Here is a 19,027-nt window from a genome sequence, read left to right on the forward strand (position 1 = left end):
TTTTCTCCACCACTCCTCATCTATATAGCAGCCAGAGTGGTTTTCAAAACACAAGTCAGAGTCTATCGATTGCCCTCTGTAAACTCCTCAGTGATTTTCCCTCTGAACTCTCACACCTAAACTAGGTACCATGTGACGTGGCATCTACTATATAATAACCATTCTCCCCTTTGCTTATTCTGGTCCAACTATAGTAACCTGCTCTCTGTCTCCCACTCCCCAAAGGCCACTTCAGAGACAATGCTAGATGGCCCTCCTTCAGTGAGCTCTCTAGTCCATTCTCATTAGACAGCAGGAGCTCAGCTCAAATTTTTCTTCCCCAAAGAGGTCTTCCCTTCAGTCTAAAAGGGTACCCTGTACCCTACCCAACTGTTTTCAATCATACCATCCTGTATATTTCCTTACTAGTGCATTTTATAATATGCAAGTATGTTGTTTATATTTCTGTATTAGCTTCTTTATTGTCCCTTTCTCCATGAAGATATAAAGTCTCAGAGGACAGTGATCTCTTCAAATCTACTTCTACATCTCCAGTGCTTACAGCCACACCCATCAGATATTTGTTGAATGATTGAATGCTGTTTGCTTTTGCTGGAGTGCTCTTTCCATACATACCCCATCCCACTTTGCCTAATTAAAGCCCACAAATTTTTAGTTCTCACCTCTGAAATCACTCTGCAGGGAAGCCTTCTCTAACCTCCATTACTGCCTCAAGATCTCATATTCATGTTTTCAGAATCCTATAAAGCCTTCCTTCATTGCATTTGTCACATAAGTAATTTTACATTTACTTTATATTTATTTCATTAATGTCTAGGTACAGAGACCATATCAATTTTTACTTATTATTGTATTTCCAGGCCCCATAACTCAGTGTTTGATGTAGGGTAAGAGTATACAAAAATTGTATTAAAAAACAATAACAATGTGCAAAGGCAATAACTACTCTATGAAGAAATTATGTACAGAGAGAAAAATCACACCAAAGCAGTAGCCAGCTATCATCTCTCCTACAGGGATCCTTGCTGTGGTGTATGTCCTTCCAGACATCCTCTATCCACATATATGCATACATAAATGTTATTTTACTTTATTTACAAAACTAGGCTAATACGTAATATTATCTTGAATGCTCATATCTCTTCCCCTTTGTCAACATGGAATTCAATCATCTTGCCCTTTGATAATTAAATATTTTTAAATAGTGCTCAATTTTGTTTTAATTAACATTTGTTTCAACTCTAGTAGAGAAGAACATTTTTTCATAAGTTTATTAATCAGATGTATGTCTTCTATTGTGGCTCCTGTATTCAAACTTTTTAATGATTATTCTTCTAGCATGTTCATCTTTTTTTTTATTCCTAAGCATTCTTTACATATAAAAATATTAGCCCTCCATCTGTACTATTATAAATTGCAAATATTTCTAGTTTATTATCTGCCTTTGCATTTTGTAATTGACTGCAAAAATACTGATTTTTTTAAATATTGATTTTTTTTATGTTGTCAAATCTATGACTTCTTGCTGCTATAGTTGCATTTCTTATAATGAGAGGTCTTTCCTAATTTAATATTATATAATATTTACTTAAGTGTTCTTCAAATAATTTTACGGTTTTGGATATTTTTTTTACATTTTTTTTAAATCTAGCTATAACTTTTTCAGAGTGAAGCATAATTTGAGAATCTAATTTTATAGTTTTCCAAAGTGTTTACCAATTACTCCAGCACAAGTCTGCAACTAAATTGAAATGCTAAGTTATTCAAATTCTAAGTAATAATACATACCTGAGTCTATTGCTAGGCATTCTTTTCTGTTTTGGTGCCAATAGCAATAAGATAATTATTCAATTTAAGCTGTGATTATATATATATATATATATAATTTATTTGTTTATTTGGGAGAGAGTCCACACTGAGCATGAAGCCAAAGCAGCACTTAATTCCAGGACCTTGGGACCATGATCTGACCTGAAAACAAAAGTCAAGTACCAACTGCACCACCCATGTGCCCCAACATATACACAAGGTATATATTTTTCAAGAAGTTACTGGTAATGTTGGCTATCTTCAAGTGTTTATTGTTCCAAAAGACTTAGAAATAGTGAACCAGATTTCAAATGCATATATTTGACTCGTTGTTAAAGCTTCATTAGATTTAATATCTTTAGGCCTCTTGGGCAGCCCAGTCAGTTAAGTATCTGCCTTTGGCTCAGGTTGTGATCTTAGGGTCCTGGGATTAAACCCCATGTCGGGCTCCCTGCTCAGTGGGGAGCTTGCTTCTCTCCCTCTGTTGCTCTCCCTGCTTGTGCTTTCTTGCTCTCTCTCAAATAAACAAATAAAATCTTTTAAAAATACTTCATATATTTAAAATTTTGAGCCTTTGCATTGATGATATGCATCACCATTTATTCTAATCTCCTTTTATGCCTTTTACTACTGTTTTGTAGTCTTGTTTCTGTTGTTCCTGTAATTTTCCTTAAGTTTATTTTTAGATATTTTAAATTGATATTTAAATAGGATTTTACATTGAAATATTTAAAAACTATTAATTTATGCACTTACTGAATGCAATGGTAGTTTTTCAGATTATTCTCTAGGGTTCAAGGGAAAAATAAATATAGTTTACAAAAATCTGACAATTTGGATTCCTTTTAATAGTAGTAACTGATGCATTTTTTTTCTTGACTCAATACATTGGCTAAAACTTTAATAATAATATTTAATGATTGTTGTAATACACAATAATTTTTAATGTCAGGTTTTCCATAAAATAGAAAGTTGCTTGTTTGAGAGGGATTTTTAATTATTTATTTTGTATTATTATTTAAAGCAGTGATCCTCAACTAATGGCTAAACCACTCTATTAAGAAACATTGATTTAGGGATCCCGGGTGGCTCAGCAGTTTAGCACCTGCCTTCAGCCCAGGCGTGATTCTGGGGTCCCGGGATTGAGTCCCAAATCGAGCTCCCTGCGTGGAGCCTACTTCTCCCTCTGCGTCTCTGCCTCTCTCTCTGTGTCTCTCATGATAAATAAATAAAAATGAAATTAAAAAAAGAAACATTGATTTAAAGGAATATCCTTTAAAAAATGAAATAAAGGAATATTTTAGTAGTCTTAATTTATTGTTTATTCTAAGAATGCAAGCTGAATTTTATTAAATGTGTTTCTGTTTTATACCAAATTAATCATGTTCTAAGTCTTTATATGTATTGCTTAGATAAATTATATTAAGGAATTATTTCATTTTAAACCATCCTTCTTTAGTTGAATAAATCATGCCCAACCATGATTTTTTTCCTAATAACATACTGGATTTCATTTGTTGCTGTTTTATTTAGAATTTTTGCATTTAATTTATCCTTAGGTGTTACCCTAGTATTCTTTATTTGAATTATCTCTAGTAACTGCTTTAAAAATCATTTTATGAAAATAAATAAAATAATAAATAATTAAAAATTATTTTATGCTTGCTTCCTAAAATGAATTGAAAAACTTCACATATTTTCTTATGCTATGGAACAGATTATACAAGATAAAAATCTTTGTTTATTTTTGTATTTTGTTTTTCAGCAATAAAAGCATTTAATGTGATGACATATTGGCTATGTCTCATCCAATACCGTCATTATTGCTATTTTGCTAGCATTCTACTGAGGGAGTTTTCATCTCCTCTTTGATACAAAAATTATTTAGGAAAAGGTTTATTTTTTCTTTTCTGCTCTTTAATCTTGCAAGAGATTAATATGTTGGTCAAGATAACATTTTTTATTGTGATTATATTCTACATCATTTCTGTTTACTAAATTTGTTAAGGCTTTAACTATATATATATTCTGGGGTAAATTATATCTATATTCTTTGTATTTACAAATCAAATTGCCTTTATTATATTATTCAGACTTTGTCATGTTTTCTTTATGATTTTTAATCGAAATTAAAGGTTAAAATGGAAAGGGGGGGTGCCTGGGAGGCTCAAATGGTTGAGCATTCAACTCTTGATTTTGGCTCAGATCATGATATTGGGGTCCTGGGATCGAGCCCCTTGTCTCTGCACTGAATGTGGAGCTTCCTTAGGATACTCTCTCCTTCTCCCTCTACCTCTTCCCCTTCTCCCACTCATGGCTTTCTCTCTCTCTCTCTTTCAAAAAAAAAAAAAGAGAGAGAGAGAGAGAGAGAAAGGAAAAGAAAAAACTGAAAGAAACTTTCAGTATCATTTTTGTTTTTGTCAATTTCTTCATTATTTTTTGAGATTTACTTTATATATTTCTATATTATGTTATCTAGTATAAAACTTTCCTGACTATTAAGGTCTCTCTGGAGATTAAGTTTTTATTAATATAAAATGTTTTTATTTTTTTCACTTAATGTTTTCTTTTCTTATAATTGAGTCCTTTGTTTTTATTTCAATGACTCATTTTATCTGATATTTAATTATTTTTTTTCTATATTGGTTTTATTTTTCTCTATTAAAAAAAGTTGTGATTACATGTTGATTTATTACCCAGCTTTTTTTTTTTTAAGATTTTATTTATTTACTCATGAAAGACACAGAGAGAGAGAGAGAGGCAGAGACACAGGCAGAGGGAGAAGCAGGTTCCATGCAGGGAGGCCAACATGGGACTCAACCCCGGGTCTCCAGGATCACAGCACCCAGGCTGCCCTGTGGGGTCATTTTTAACAATCATATTTTCTTTTTATAACTGGAAAATTTAGTCTTACTTTCTTAACTTCTGTTGTCTTTCTATGCCTTTTTTTTTTTGCTTTAATTCTCTTACTATTTAATTTTCTTCTCTTTTACTTTTTTTTTTGTGTGTGGTTTCTTTCATTATTTTTTTCTCTCTGGTGATTTGGAAGGTATATATCCTGTTTTAAATTCTGCTAAAACAAATTGACTCATATTTACTTCATATGGCATCACGTCCCATTGTCAAATTCCTATGGCCATAGTCCCAGGTTGTAAACCCAGCATTTTATCTGAGAATTACGACCTGTGATGGTTAGTTTATGTGTCAAGTCGGCTCTGCTGTAGTACCCAGTAATTCTATCTAATCTGTACACTAATGTAGGTGCTTGTTCGAAGGTGTTCTGTAAATGTGGTTAACATCTACAATGAATTGACCTTAAGTAACCCTCAATGATGTGGGTGGCCTCACAATCAGCTGGAAGGCCTTAAAAGCAAAATTGAAGTTTCCCTGAAAAAGAAGAAATTCTGCCTCCAGACAAGGTTCAAGACTTTGCAGCCTACCAACCTGCCCTACAAATTTTCAACCTACCAGCCCTCATAAGAATGTAAGCCAATTCCTTGAAATACATCTCTTTATATACTACCATATATATTATATATTTTACATATATACAACACACAACAGAATCCTGACTAATACATTAACCTTTCAAATTTTATGTAGTTTATTTTATGAGAATAACTAGACTTTGTCTTATTTTAACAGCCATATTTATGGTATTATATTTAACTTATTCCAATGCTTACCTTTAAAATAGACACTTTATGTACCTTTACAGATTCCTGAATTTTATTTTTATTCATGCATTTTAAATCAGTTTAATCTTTTTATTAAAATACTTTTTTTAACATTTTTTTCAGTTCTTACAAAGCAAAAGATATACATTTGTTTTGTTTTGTATTGTTTTCACGTGCAAACAGTAATCTTAGCAGGGTGTCTAATTCTTTGATTAGAAATCTGTAAACATGTATATATTTTTTCCCTAAATGTGTATATATTTTACACCACTATTTTCCTATATTTAATGGTGTAGAGAATTCTAAGGTTAACGGGCTTTATGTTCCTTTCTGTTTTTCTTTTATTTTTTTTTATTTTTTTAAATTTATTTATGATAGTCACACACACAGAGAGAGAGAGAGAGGCAGAGACACAGGCAGAGGGAAAAGCAGGCTCCATGCACCGGGAACCCGATGTGGGATTCGATCCCAGGTCTCCAGGATCACGCCCCGGGTCAAAGGCAGGCGCCAAACTGCTGCGCCACCCAGGGATCCCTGTTTTTCTTTTATTTTGCTCACCACTTTTTCTTGTACTGTGAGGCTATGTATCAATCATTATTTTTGACATTCATCTCTTCAAATTAAATATAAGTACTCTCAGGTTTGCTATGTGTATTTTAGGTAGAATTTTCATTATACTTTCTGTTGTAATTACTGTGGGCGCTTATTTAAAAAGAGCAATTACCTATATGTACTTTGCATTTTCTGTTCTCTATTTCTAATGCCATCTCTTCTATGATTTTTATCTCCTGATCTTCTCTTCCACAAGCAGGTAGATCCCATCAGTTCACTCTTAATGGTGCCTATTCACTTTGAGGCAGGGGCAATTTCATTCTTTCCTACCTCCAATGCATTTTAAAATTCTGTTATTGCATTTTAAATTCTATAAGATTCTCATACTTTATCTCATTTTTATTTTATTTCTATCTCTTAGTCAGCCATCATCTCAACTCAGACTATTAGGATGTCACTTTACATTTCATCTGTTATGTCATAGAATTCATATTTTTAAAGACTTATTGATAGGAGTAAAAATGTATTACGTAAACTTTACTCCTTAAATAAACTATAGACTCCTGTGTTCTTGGTTTCAGTTTTGTTCTTATATTATCTGTTACAGAGGTTTTTTTTTAAATCCCGTCTAGTCCCTTATTTTACCATTTGTTCATCCTTGAGTTTTGAGTCTTAATCTAATATTTGATTTTTTTGTTATAATAAAACCTGAGACATCAGTAAAACAAACAAGCAAATACATCCCCAATTTACTCTCATTTCTTACCTCTCATTGCCCGAGGCGATGTCAGCTGCAAGACGGGTCCAAGATTTTTTAGGACAAGCACCGTGAAGTTGGACTTTCCCATATACCCCTGAAATGAAAAGGACCAACAGTTGAATAAGAAAGTTTCAGAGGAATTAAGGCCACCTAAGGAAAACCCACTAGAGAGCTTATTGTGCAAGGTATGTGATATGAAAACTATATATGAAGATGTCCACCGTATCAAAGAATATTTAAGTTCTCTATATTCAGAAAATCGTATATATCTCACATGGCTATGGAACTCACTCTCATTCTCTCAAAAGCTATAGAGAAACAAATGCTACACCACATCTAGTAATCTGAAAGTTGGGAAATGGACCACTCTAAATGGCTAACTAGTTAAGTTCTACCATTAAGTGACTTAAGTCATTTGCAATTCTGTTCAAAGTTAAATGGTTTTGATATTTTATGTTATAGGCTTCATTTTCCAAAAGGCAAGGGTAATTTTATACCCTGAGGAAACAGATTTGGTGCTATTAGCTTTGTTTTCAGTGGTTGGACTTCATATATTTTTGTATTATAGATATCAAAGGATAGATCTCTAGCTCCTTTGTTTCAAAATATAATTTATTTCAGACTCATAAATTAAAGGCGTACCAGGGACATGCTTGATGCAGTCCAGTTTTATTCCTTCAGGTCTTTCCTCTTACATGTTTTATTGCCATTTAAAATCACATGTAGCACAATTCCTCATATTCCAGTGGTCTCAAATGTTTTGAGCATGAACCCAAGCCATAACAAAATTATGATCATGCACCCCTAACGCATGTGTATTTATTTATTTTTAGAAAAACATACAGATATATGAATATATTCACATATGTTTGAATTAGAAGTTCAAAATATTTTCTTCCTTAACCCAGATTGTCCACATACTCCTGGATTGGTACATAGCATATTTTGCAAATCACCAATCTTGAAATCTAAAGATTTCACAATTTTTAGCAGAAAACATATGAATGAAAGAACCAAACACTAGCTATAAAGTACAAATACTATGCCTTGGGTTTTAATCCAATGTGAACAACAACAACAACAAAAATCTCAATCAATTAGAACCTAACCACTGTTTATGTCATTATTTATATTTTTTCCATACTCTAATTCAGAAAAAAAAGTCATAACACTAAAATTAGGATTAATGGAAATGTAAGAAGTATTCTCACTTTCAGGACATGTCTTGGAATAATCTTTCATAATAATAGTCATACAAATATGACTATATATTTTTTTCATGTGGTATCATCATCACCATCTTAAAAAAATTCTAGCTTCTTTACTATGGGTAAGTAAACTAGGAAAGGAAGGAATGTGCAGGAATTTAGAGAAATTTTCAACTAAAGATTTTAGCAAAGATGTAATTTCCTTAAATTTGAGTTGTGCAGAAAATTAGATTGGCCAGACAAGTAGATTTCTTGATCATTTCCAATCATCAAAGATTTACTGTAAAATAAAACCATTTCTTAGTTGTTTCAAAATCATAATATTTAAATTAACATCTGTCATTTACTTACGATGTCACAAAATTTTAAACATCCGATGAAATAAATATATCATTCCTTATTCAATTTAATATTGGAGAGAATTTCAAAAACATTAGCTTAGTCATATGGCTGGAGTCAAAGATTAAGACAAGCATCCTTGTATGCTCTTAAAGTTTAATCGGATGTGGTGCTGTGTAGAACACAGTGGACACCACAAAAAAATAAATTGAATGTTCTTATCAGCCATTTAGTTTGCCAACTTGAAAAAAGCAAAAATCTCATATTCTTTAAAAAATAAAAGCATGTATGGAAAATCCTTCAGAAACAATAAAGCCCCGCCAAAGTATAGTACTTTCTGGAAATAGCCATACATTATGAAACTAGGCTATCAAACTTCACACTGTCCTAATAGGATTGCTTCCATTTTGCTGAGTTGCTGAGATCTTAGAAAATTAGTAATGCCATAGAAAGAAAGTGAGAATATGCAAGAATAAATAGCCTCTTCTACCTATCCCTAAGAATGGAGTTAGAGCGGCTCTCACATCCCTGTCATGCAAACCCAGTCCCAGTTTCTGTGCTCTTACTAGTCAGTTTTATTTTTTATTTTTATTTTTTTTTTAACACTTACTAGTCAGTTTTAAAACAGGATTTGGTGATATGGCAGTATCAAATGAAGAAACTGTCAACAGCGAATGTTTCTAAGCAATCTATAGATCTATCAGTTGAAAGATATATCAACGACCACATAGTATTTACAGTTGATAACAGACTCTTTAGTCTAGGCTTCGGTGTCTGACCAATCTGGATACAAATCTAAGCTCTGACACTAAAAGATATGTGGCTTTCTGCATCTTGTTCATCATCTCTGAGTCTTATTTTTGACAACGGTAAAATGAACACTGTTACAAAAGACCGGGTAAGTGAAATAATAAATATAAATTATCTAGAAGAGTGCCTGGAATTTAGTAGATGTTCTATGAATGGTACTTCTACATCAGAAACACACATATTTCATTTCATTTTTAATAAAAAACTATATTATATTCTTACCAATTGTTCCTGGATCAATATGAATTCCATTCAAACGGTCACAGAAAATTCCCTCTGAGGCTCTAAGGAGAATCAGAAGCTTTTGTTCTTTCTCTAAGGGATTTTCCAGAGTACCTGTTTACAAAGAAAAGTATATCATTTAAGTTAATTTGAAATTAAAAGAGAGAGAAGGAAATTGTGATGTAATTTTGGGAATGCAAAGTAGATGCTATCACGTAAGCTATACGGAAAAGGGCCAATGATCACATAGATGAAATAAGAAAAGGGGGGAAAATGGGATGCAGAAAACTTCTCAGAGGTAGACTGTATGACTAGCAAATATTCACTGTTCTTTCTCCATTAGGGAAGGGTATACTTTCCTGACTTACTAAAATTTAGCCTGGCGTGTGATTTGTTTTGGCCAATGAATTTAGGTAGAAGCTGAGTTGATGCTTTCAAATACTTCACCAGTTTTTACCAGATCATTTGCAGTTATGCTCCTCATCATGAAAAGAGAATTCCTTAACATCTAGTGCCTGAATGAAGAGTCCTCAGTAGCACACTTGAATAGAATGCATAAACTGGAACTGATGCTAGCATAAATATTTGTGGTTGTAAGCCATTGAGATCTGGGAGGTATTTGTTACACATTATTATAGCAAAACCTGGCTGATACACTGTCTGAAGCTGGATGTCTAAATTGCTAAAATTTACATGCATTTTTCCATTTAATCCTCACAGCAAACCTGAGAAGCAAGTATGACTCTATTTCAGTTTTAAATACCCAGACATGACAAGGCTTAGAAGTCAAGGGACTTGTCCAAATTTCTCCAACTAGTAAATAAGAGTCTGATATTAACACTGATGAATTTGAATAATTTATGCCAAGTGATTTACTAAACTAGTACTAGGTTCTTTGCTACGCCTAAATGCTTTTAGCAGCATAAGGAGACAATCCGTTCAGCCTACAAAGGTCAGCATTACTTTTGACTTTTGACTTCATTCTATTGATGCAAACAGAGGAGTTTGGTCACTTAAAAAAAAAAAATCCATTTATTCATGAGAGATACAGTGAGAGAGGCAGAAACATAGGCACAAGGAACTCAAGCCCAGGACCCGGGATCACCACCTGAGCCAAAGGCAGACATTCAACTGCTGAGCCACACAGGTGCCCCGAGTTCAGTCACTTTTACAGCATGAGAATTGTTCAGGGAATTTTGCCAGAATAGTGTTCACATCAACCTAACAAAGGGTATTTTCTGCAGAACACACATCATAAGATACAGAAAGTACTACAAAGACTTCGTTTCTCGAGAAGCAACTAGTGTGAAGGTCATCTCCAAACTATACTCTGGATCAGACAAGTTGACAAAGAACATCTGTTAGCAAATGAGACTTTCTAGTTCCAAAATTCCTGAAAACATAACCCAAACTGAAGTTGCCAAATGAAGTATGAAGTAACTGGTAAAAAAACTGCTTTTATTTTGCTTAAGTGGTCTTTCAGGGGGCACAAAATCATCCTCCTCGGTCGGCATTCCATATAGTACCTGGTCAGCCAGAAGGTTCCAATGTGAGTGAGTTTGCAGCTTGCTACATCTTTATAGTCTAGCTTTCACAGCCATTAGTCCATGAGGCCCTGTTGAAAGGAAGCTTCAGAAAGGGAAGGAAATCTGCCTGGAGCCACACTGCAGGTCAGTGGGCAAGGATTAGCACCAACAGCCTATGTATTCCCAGTGAATTGCTGAAGTTTGCTGCTGCTCCATGTAGGCAAGGCCAATCCTCAGTTGAGTGACTAATGCATCCTCTCGGCCCAAACAAAGATGTGCTAGAGCAGAAAGAAGGAAAGCAGGGGAGGAGGAGAATGTTAAGAAAAATGTGTGCGGTGTAGCTCTTATCTGGCAGTTTTAAGTCTGTCCAGTAAGCCGTTTTCCAACTGTGATTTCATTTATTTCACGGAGGGTAGTTTAGATTCTTGGGGGGAAGAACGGCCTAGTACTAAACAGATACCAGAGAGAAAAAAGTAGGACAGTTTTTGCCCTAGAGAAATGTATGCAGAGTCCCACAAAGAGAGTTCAGCGTTCCTCTAAAATCAGAGATTAAATCAATTATGCAACCCCCAAACGCAGCACATGTAAGCGTTCACAGAAAGTCTGGGCAAAATTAGTCTCTGCCGTTATATATTGGTATCTGAAATGACCAGAGTTTGAATTTTTTTGTTTTTTCTTGTGATGTGGGGGAAGGAATGATAGAGGATTGGGACTGGGAAGAAAGAAGACAAGAATGACCTAAGGGGGGGGGGGGATTATGCTATTTTAACATTAAAATGCAGTGCCTCTTGAATTTGTAAAAGCTGGTGAATAGGAAGCCCTAAAGAAGAGGCTCCTCTCTTATTCTCAAATCTAGCAAAAAGAAAGGTGAGGGCTCTCACTAGCTTGGGTTTATTCCTAAATGGCAGTAGCCACCTCTGAGAGAAACTTCTCAAGATAATGCAGTGCCTTTTTGGGTTTCCCTTTTTCATGTTGCTTCAAGCTGCTCTCAAGCGTAGCAAAAGGCATTTTTCAACCTGGACAAATTTATACCCATCACGGAGGGAAAATCATTGTTGCTGTGCTGCAGACATGCCAAGTGTTTTTGCATTCATGATTTCATTGAGTTCTTCCAACCCTCTGGTGGATGATTGCTAAGGTTCTCGTGAGGGTAACTTGTCAGGAATTACACAGCTCGTAAGTGGGTGAGCCTCGGCTTAGACATAATAGGTACCATCCTCAGACATGTGGACAGAGGGGATCAGGAAAGAAGTAAAGGGAGGTTGCCATTACTTAGTGTGATGGCGGGGAATGGAGGGGAAACAGAATGTGTTCCAGATGCTAAAATCACCTGGGGAGATGGAAGAAAATAAGTTCTGGTATACAAAAGATAACTGTTATAATGATTTGAGGAATACGGTACAAATGGATTCCATGAACTTCAAAGGTAAGAAAAAGGGAAAAGAACCTTATATTATTTTATTAACTAAAGCTCTTTGATGGAATCAAGTATAAACCTAGTTTACACTTAAGCCCACTCTCTTAACATGACTCCCCACACCTTGTAACTAAGCCAACACACACTGAACTACTTACCATTCTCTCCACGCTCTCTCTTCTGTGCACATGAGAGTCCCAGGCTTTAGCATCCCTACCATTGTCCTGTCTAACTCCTAATCATCCCTCAAGGCTCAGCTCCACTGTAATTTATTTCTAACAGCCTTCTCTGACTTTGAATTAGAAGCCCTCTTTTGTGCATAACAATGCCCACACCCCTTGCTGCAGTAATTCTCCCCCAAGGAGCTTGTCCTAATGAAGTAGTATGGAATATGGACAAGGATGAATGCTCCAGGTCCTTCACTGCCGTGTTATCTATTTATGGTAGCATACAATTGAGCAGATTTTGAGATAAACGATTGAAAACAACTTTGTCCATTTAGATCCTATCCCTTTTCCCCAGTTTCCTTGACATGCTCAAAAGCTGTCACCTAAGTCCCTAAACCAGCCCAAAGCCATCTCTGATGCCACCTTTTTGGGATCCTTCCTTGTTAGCCAAGATTGGGCTAAGAGGCCCCCCTGGGCTGTCACAGCATACCATGGCTTATCTCAGTACTTCCAAACTATGCCCTAAGTGCCTGCTCCCTGACAGCCTCCTTCTCTTCACAGTGAGCTAATAGAGAGAAAAGCCCATGTACTGCCAATAGAGTTCATTTATATATTATCACAGAGATGGTGAAATAGGTCATTTTAACCAATCTTCTTGCTTGCAGCAAACAATGAGAAATAACGAGGAATACTCCAGAGTAGAAAATACCCAGTTCACGAATGTTGGAATAATCTTAAGTATCTATGTGCCTAGCATCATAGCTGCAGAGTAAAGGAAGCAAAAGTTGACAGAATTACAAGGAAAATAGGTATATCTATAGTAATAGCAGTGGAAAATGAAACATAACAACTCACAGAACAAACAAAAAGCAGAAAGCACATAGCAGTTTTGAATAATGCAATGGGGAAATCTAACATGATAGTCATAGATGAAAAACTGAACCCACAAAGAATACGTATCATTTTGCTGACATGCACAAGAGAGTCACAAATATTGATCATATGGTGACTATAAAGCAACCTTAACAAATTTAAAAGGACCAGAATCTATAGTATGTGCTTGCTGACCACAGTTCAATCAAAGTATACAATTCAGGGGCACCTGGGTGGCTCAGTGGTTGAGCATCTGCTTAGGGCATGATCCTAAGGTCCTGGAACTGAGTCCCATATCAGGTTCCCCGCAGGGAGCCTGCTTCTCCCTATGCCTATGTCTCTGCCTCTCTTTATGTGTCTCTCATGAATAAATAAATAAAATATATTTTTTAAAAAGTATACAATTCATATTGAGAAAGGTTTATAAAATGATCTATATTGAAATAAAGATTTTCCAATTATCTAGAGATACCATTAAGAGAGTGAAGAAGCAAGCCACAGAATGGGCAAAGACATTTGCAGTAATATAACCAACAAAAGGTATATTCTGCAATATATAAATGACTTCAGTAAATCAATATAAAACAGATAATTCATTATTTTAAAAAGGGCAAGAGAACATCTACTTCACAAAACAAGATAGCAAATAGACAATAAAAATGTTTAAATTGCTCAATCATGTTAGAAATGAGAGAAATGCAAATTAAACAATAATGAGATCCTTCTACATATTTGCTAGAATGGACTTATGTTTAATTTAGTTGTGTATTTTTTATTTCATATACTTTCCTATATATGCATATTTTACAATAACTAAAATTTTATTAACTGATTATTATGTTTCAGGGACACTCACAAATAAGTATTTGTTGATCAAAAGAATGGAAACTGGCCAAAATTATATTTGTTTTACTGTTCCTCCATACCATTAATATTTTTCGACTTGAGATATAATTGATACACAAAAACTACATATATTTAATATATACTAACATTTTAGACATATCTTCTTTTCAGGTCTTTTTCATTGAATCCAAAGCAACAAATTGTATTTCTAAATAATTTGTATATCTTAGCAAATAAACCTTAAAATTCCATGAAATATTGTGATCACACTATGGAATTACCCCCCAAAATCAGTGTTGCACATTTTCTTTTGTCCTCTGAAGTAGGTTATATGGTGATGACTTTAGAAATTGAGCTTCTAACTGGAGCATAACTATTTTTCTCTGTCTTGCTATAGTTATTTTCTTCAGAGTAGAGCCTCTAGAATGTTCTTACTATCAGACCCAAACTGACAAACAGTGCTAAACCAATTAAATTGTGAAGCAGATTTTATTATGAATTAGATTTTAATTCCTAGTGTCCATTTGACCCACCCATTACTAAAACATTCCTCTCCAATAGATACAAACCTGGGTGAAAACAAACAAACAAACAAACAAACAAACAAAACATAGGAAAGAGGGTCTTCAGTACAATGAAATAATGATTGGTCATAACAGTCAGTAGTAGGCACAATGTAATGATAATTTGCAATCCCTTTGAGAGTGATTTTGTTCAGGCTGACAAATTTTTATCATTGATGAGACCTGTAATTTTGTTCAACAATTGACAGAATATTAAAATAAAGTTAATACATGATTTATCCATTCACATACTTACAAAATGTATAAAAACCCTTAAAACTTTATAAATTGTTAATTCACTTCTGTAAGCCAGGGTTTCTGCAACTATAAAGTAGGCACAATAATAGCATACATTTATTGAGAGTTAAAAGATGTACTACACGTTAATGATACATGGCACAGTGTCTACACGTAACATAAAATGCTTTAAATGTTTTTTAAAATGTTGGCTCTTAGTAGTAATAATAGTAAAAAAATAGTAGTAGTAACAATGGAGAAATGAACCATTTTAAAATTAACATTTAAATCTAGAAATTAAGAAAAAGGCAAGCCCTTCCCAACTAGTAACTTTGTTTCTAAAGTGCTAAAAACTAGACATTCCAATGATAAAAACATTAGTTGATTACTCATTTGAATGTCAAGCCTAAGGAACTGCAGAAAATACAAGTAAATTTATCTTAAACACTCTGGTGAGAGGTTTCTAAACAAGGAAACAGATTACTCATTCATTCATTTAGTCACCTGTTTGCTTAAAATAATTCATTTTTCCATGCAAAAATAAATAATATTTAACAGTAATTTTATTTATTTTATAAACCACTACTTAATTATTTAAAAATAATAAATTTCTAAGGAATTTTATGTTATTGTAACAGAAATTCAAAAATCCAAAATATAGTTGGAAAAACACCGACTTAGAAAATATTAACACATTAAAGGAAGGATGCTATCATTTAGTAGAAACTGATAGCCTGACAAAACAGAAGGATCCTTCCTTGTGGTAATGTTTTGCTTTCAAATACATATATATTTAAGTATAAAGTGGTGTTTATCTGTTAGAGAACTAATATCCATCTGAAAATAAAGATATTCCTGTGCTTAATTTCATTTTGTGACACATGCTAAACATTGGCTGTCAGTTTTCTTAGAGATTCCCAGAAATGGAGTTCAGTGTTTCCTGAATCTGTAAAGAACAAAGCTTTTGTGCTTTTATCCTTATTAGTTAAATAAGTACAGTATTTAGAAGTAACATCCCTTTTGTGTCATTTTTTATTTTACAAGCTAACAAGTGGTTTAATTAGAGAACTGTCAGTGTAAACAGAAACTGATTACTTGATTGATGACTTATATTAGCTAATCCATAAATTATCTATTTTGCAGACATCTATATATACTTATAGTCATATTTACATATTAAGTGTGTGATCATTAGTATTATTTTATAATCATGGTTAAACTCAAAATAGTATACATATTTTTTTAACTTAATGTAGTATTTTTAAACATCACGACAAGATTCTCTCTGGCTACTCAATGAGTTTAACTACTGAGTATTGTTGCTTTAGGCCAGAGGATATGTTTTAATCTACACTTTTCTCTGGTTTGTCTCCTTTTTATTACTTAATCATCCAATGAGCCTTACAGAACTGTCAGTTTGGAAGGCAATAAACTGTGTATGGATTTTTCTTCTTTAGGATTGAGAAAGTCCCAATCATGGAAGCAATGAAAGAAACTTCCATACACCTAGTACTTCATTTCCTGACAATCAAAGTCATGTGCTAATGATGACCTTAGGCTCCTGGCTACAAATGCGAGACAGGGCTGACAAATACCCATCACTAGCTCTGCAAAACAATATGTGACAAGTTTTAGGATAAAAACCCAGTTCTTAGCATAATTACTGAGCAACTAGGCAGCATGTCATGTGACCTGGTTGTGACAGGCCAAAGAAACAATGAACTGTCATGTCCTCAGGGAAATTGATGTGTGGGGCATGTCATTGCTTACCTAGGGATCAAGGAGGGTTCTATTAACGTTTAAAGACACTAATTATTACTGGTAATCCCTCTCTGAAATCCACCTACAAAGTATCAGAAGAGAAAAAAAAATAACAACAAAGTATCAGAAGAGAGGTGTCCATTTGCAATTTTAGAACCATGAGATTAAAACACTCTCTCCTGGGGTACCTGGATGGCTCAGCTGGTTAAGAGTTGACTCTAGATTTCAGCTCAGGTCATGATCTCAGAGTCATGGGAATGAACCTCATATTGGGCTCTGCGCTGGGCATGAAGTCTCCTTAAGATTCTCTCTCTGCCCCTCCCTAACCTCTCTTTCTTTCTAAATGAAGAAATAAATAAATCACTCTCTACTGAGTTGAACATTTGGATGAATAGCATCTTAACATCACTAGATCTAAGATAACAAAGAACACATTTTAATGCATAGGAATGATGTCTCCTCTAAGAAGAGATACCAATGAAAAAGATGAGTTCAGACAGCTACTCATGGTTAAAGGAATACACAATTTAAAACAATCAACAAATCAATGTTTATTAAACAGGCTTTGAGTTGGGCATTTTTATGAGTTTTCTTCTCCTAGACAGACTAAAAATTGAAAATACTTTGGATGTGTAAAATATCACCAACTTTTCCAATGTGTTTCACCATTGTTTTATTCCTTTCATACAGAGGGGAAAAACATTGCAGTCATTTACACATTAATACCATAATTCCTTTCTCCCTGGGATAGACATTTAAGTCTGGGGACACTGAACATGTTATAAGAAAAAGGCATTGAGCTGAAAGACAGAGTTAGAATATCCATTCATTTATGGATACACTAATCAGTCACAAAGAACAGTATCAGAAACCTGCTCTACACTAGGGATATCAGTTACAAAATGTCTGAGGAATTCTATCATCTAATATATAGAAGGCATTCATGAAAACATACCATTTCATAGCAATACAATGATAGCAATAATGAAAATATGAACTAATAGAATGAACAAAAAGAAAAGACATACTGAAACCTAGTGAATGGAGTCAGGAAGTATTCACAGTGAAGATAGTCCTTGGGCATTGGCTTCAAGTATGAGTATTTAAGGTAACTAAAATAGCCTCTAATCCTGGTGCTGGTCTTTATCAGCTAGGAGACCTGGGAACAAATCAGTAATCTCTCTGGATCTCAATTTCCTAATCCAAGCAATGAGATAGATGATTCACACAATCACTGAGTCCTATGATACTACTATAATAAATCTAAAAATGAGAGAACTTTCCAAAAGTTGTAGAAGAAGTTGCTTAACTAGAATTATAATATAGGTCTCCAAAATGGCCATATTTATGAGGTTCTTCAACTAATTTCTATATTGTTAAAGTTATTCTCATGTGATTATGAAAAATAGTGATTTCCAGCACAATTTGGGCTCATTTTTGTCTTTAATACTTTAGAAAGCAAGACTACATTGCTTAACATCCAGCCTTCTTCATGAAACTCATTTCTACTGCTCGGTATTCTCCAGCTACTATGCTGCCACTCTGCTTTACAACAATGTAAAGCACATTCCTGCTCTGCCTTGGCACTTTTGCATTAGATCTTCCTTCTGTCTGGAAACCTGTAGTACAAATCTTTACAAGTCTAGCATTTTCTTAGGTCTGTGGTCTGAGGTTGCAATGACTTTTCAGAAAGGCTTTTACTACTACCTAATCTATGGTGCCTAGATCTCACCTGGACTTTACTTAATTTCGTTAAAACAGGAATCTTATCTGTCTTGCTTACTGCTGAGTATTCAAATTCCATGAAGAATTTGTGGCGCTAAGCTGGCATTCTTTTTTTTAAGAGATTTATTTATTTATTTATTTATTTTTCATTCATTCATTCATTCATTCATTCATGAGAGACACACAGAGAGAGAGAGAGAGAGAGAGAGAGGCAGAGACACAGACAGAGGGAGAAGCAGGCTCCATGCAGGGAGCCTGATGTGGGACTCAATCCCAGAACTCCAGGATTGGGCCCTGAGCCAAAGGCGGGTGCTAAACTGCTGAGCCACCTGGGCTGCCCCTGAGCTGGCGTTCAATGAAAGAGAAAGGGAGGGAAGAAAGCAGGAAGGGGGCAGAGACAGAGACAAATCTATAAATGAAACTTTGGACAGTCATCATATCAGAGAAATAATTTTCTCCTTAATATTTACTAATTTCCCACATTTTATCATCCAAAAGAAAGTTATTTCATGAAAGCATATAAAGGTTTCATGAC

The 19,027-nt window shown here is 34.4% G+C and overlaps 1 protein-coding gene across 1 annotated transcript in view; it reads right to left on the bottom strand.

Moving 5' to 3' along the window:
* PKHD1 (PKHD1 ciliary IPT domain containing fibrocystin/polyductin) overlaps nucleotides 1-19,027 on the bottom strand; it is a 459,739-nt gene that overhangs the window by 138,184 nt on the left and 302,528 nt on the right. Inside the window, 2 exon segments of the mRNA XM_055330173.1 lie at nucleotides 6,805-6,892; nucleotides 9,378-9,491. Of these exon segments, the coding sequence (XP_055186148.1) occupies nucleotides 6,805-6,892; nucleotides 9,378-9,491 (202 nt within the window).

The sequence above is a fragment of the Nyctereutes procyonoides genome, unplaced genomic scaffold, assembly GCF_905146905.1.
Source record: "Nyctereutes procyonoides isolate TBG_1078 unplaced genomic scaffold, NYPRO_anot_genome, whole genome shotgun sequence".
NCBI lineage: Eukaryota > Metazoa > Chordata > Mammalia > Carnivora > Canidae > Nyctereutes > Nyctereutes procyonoides.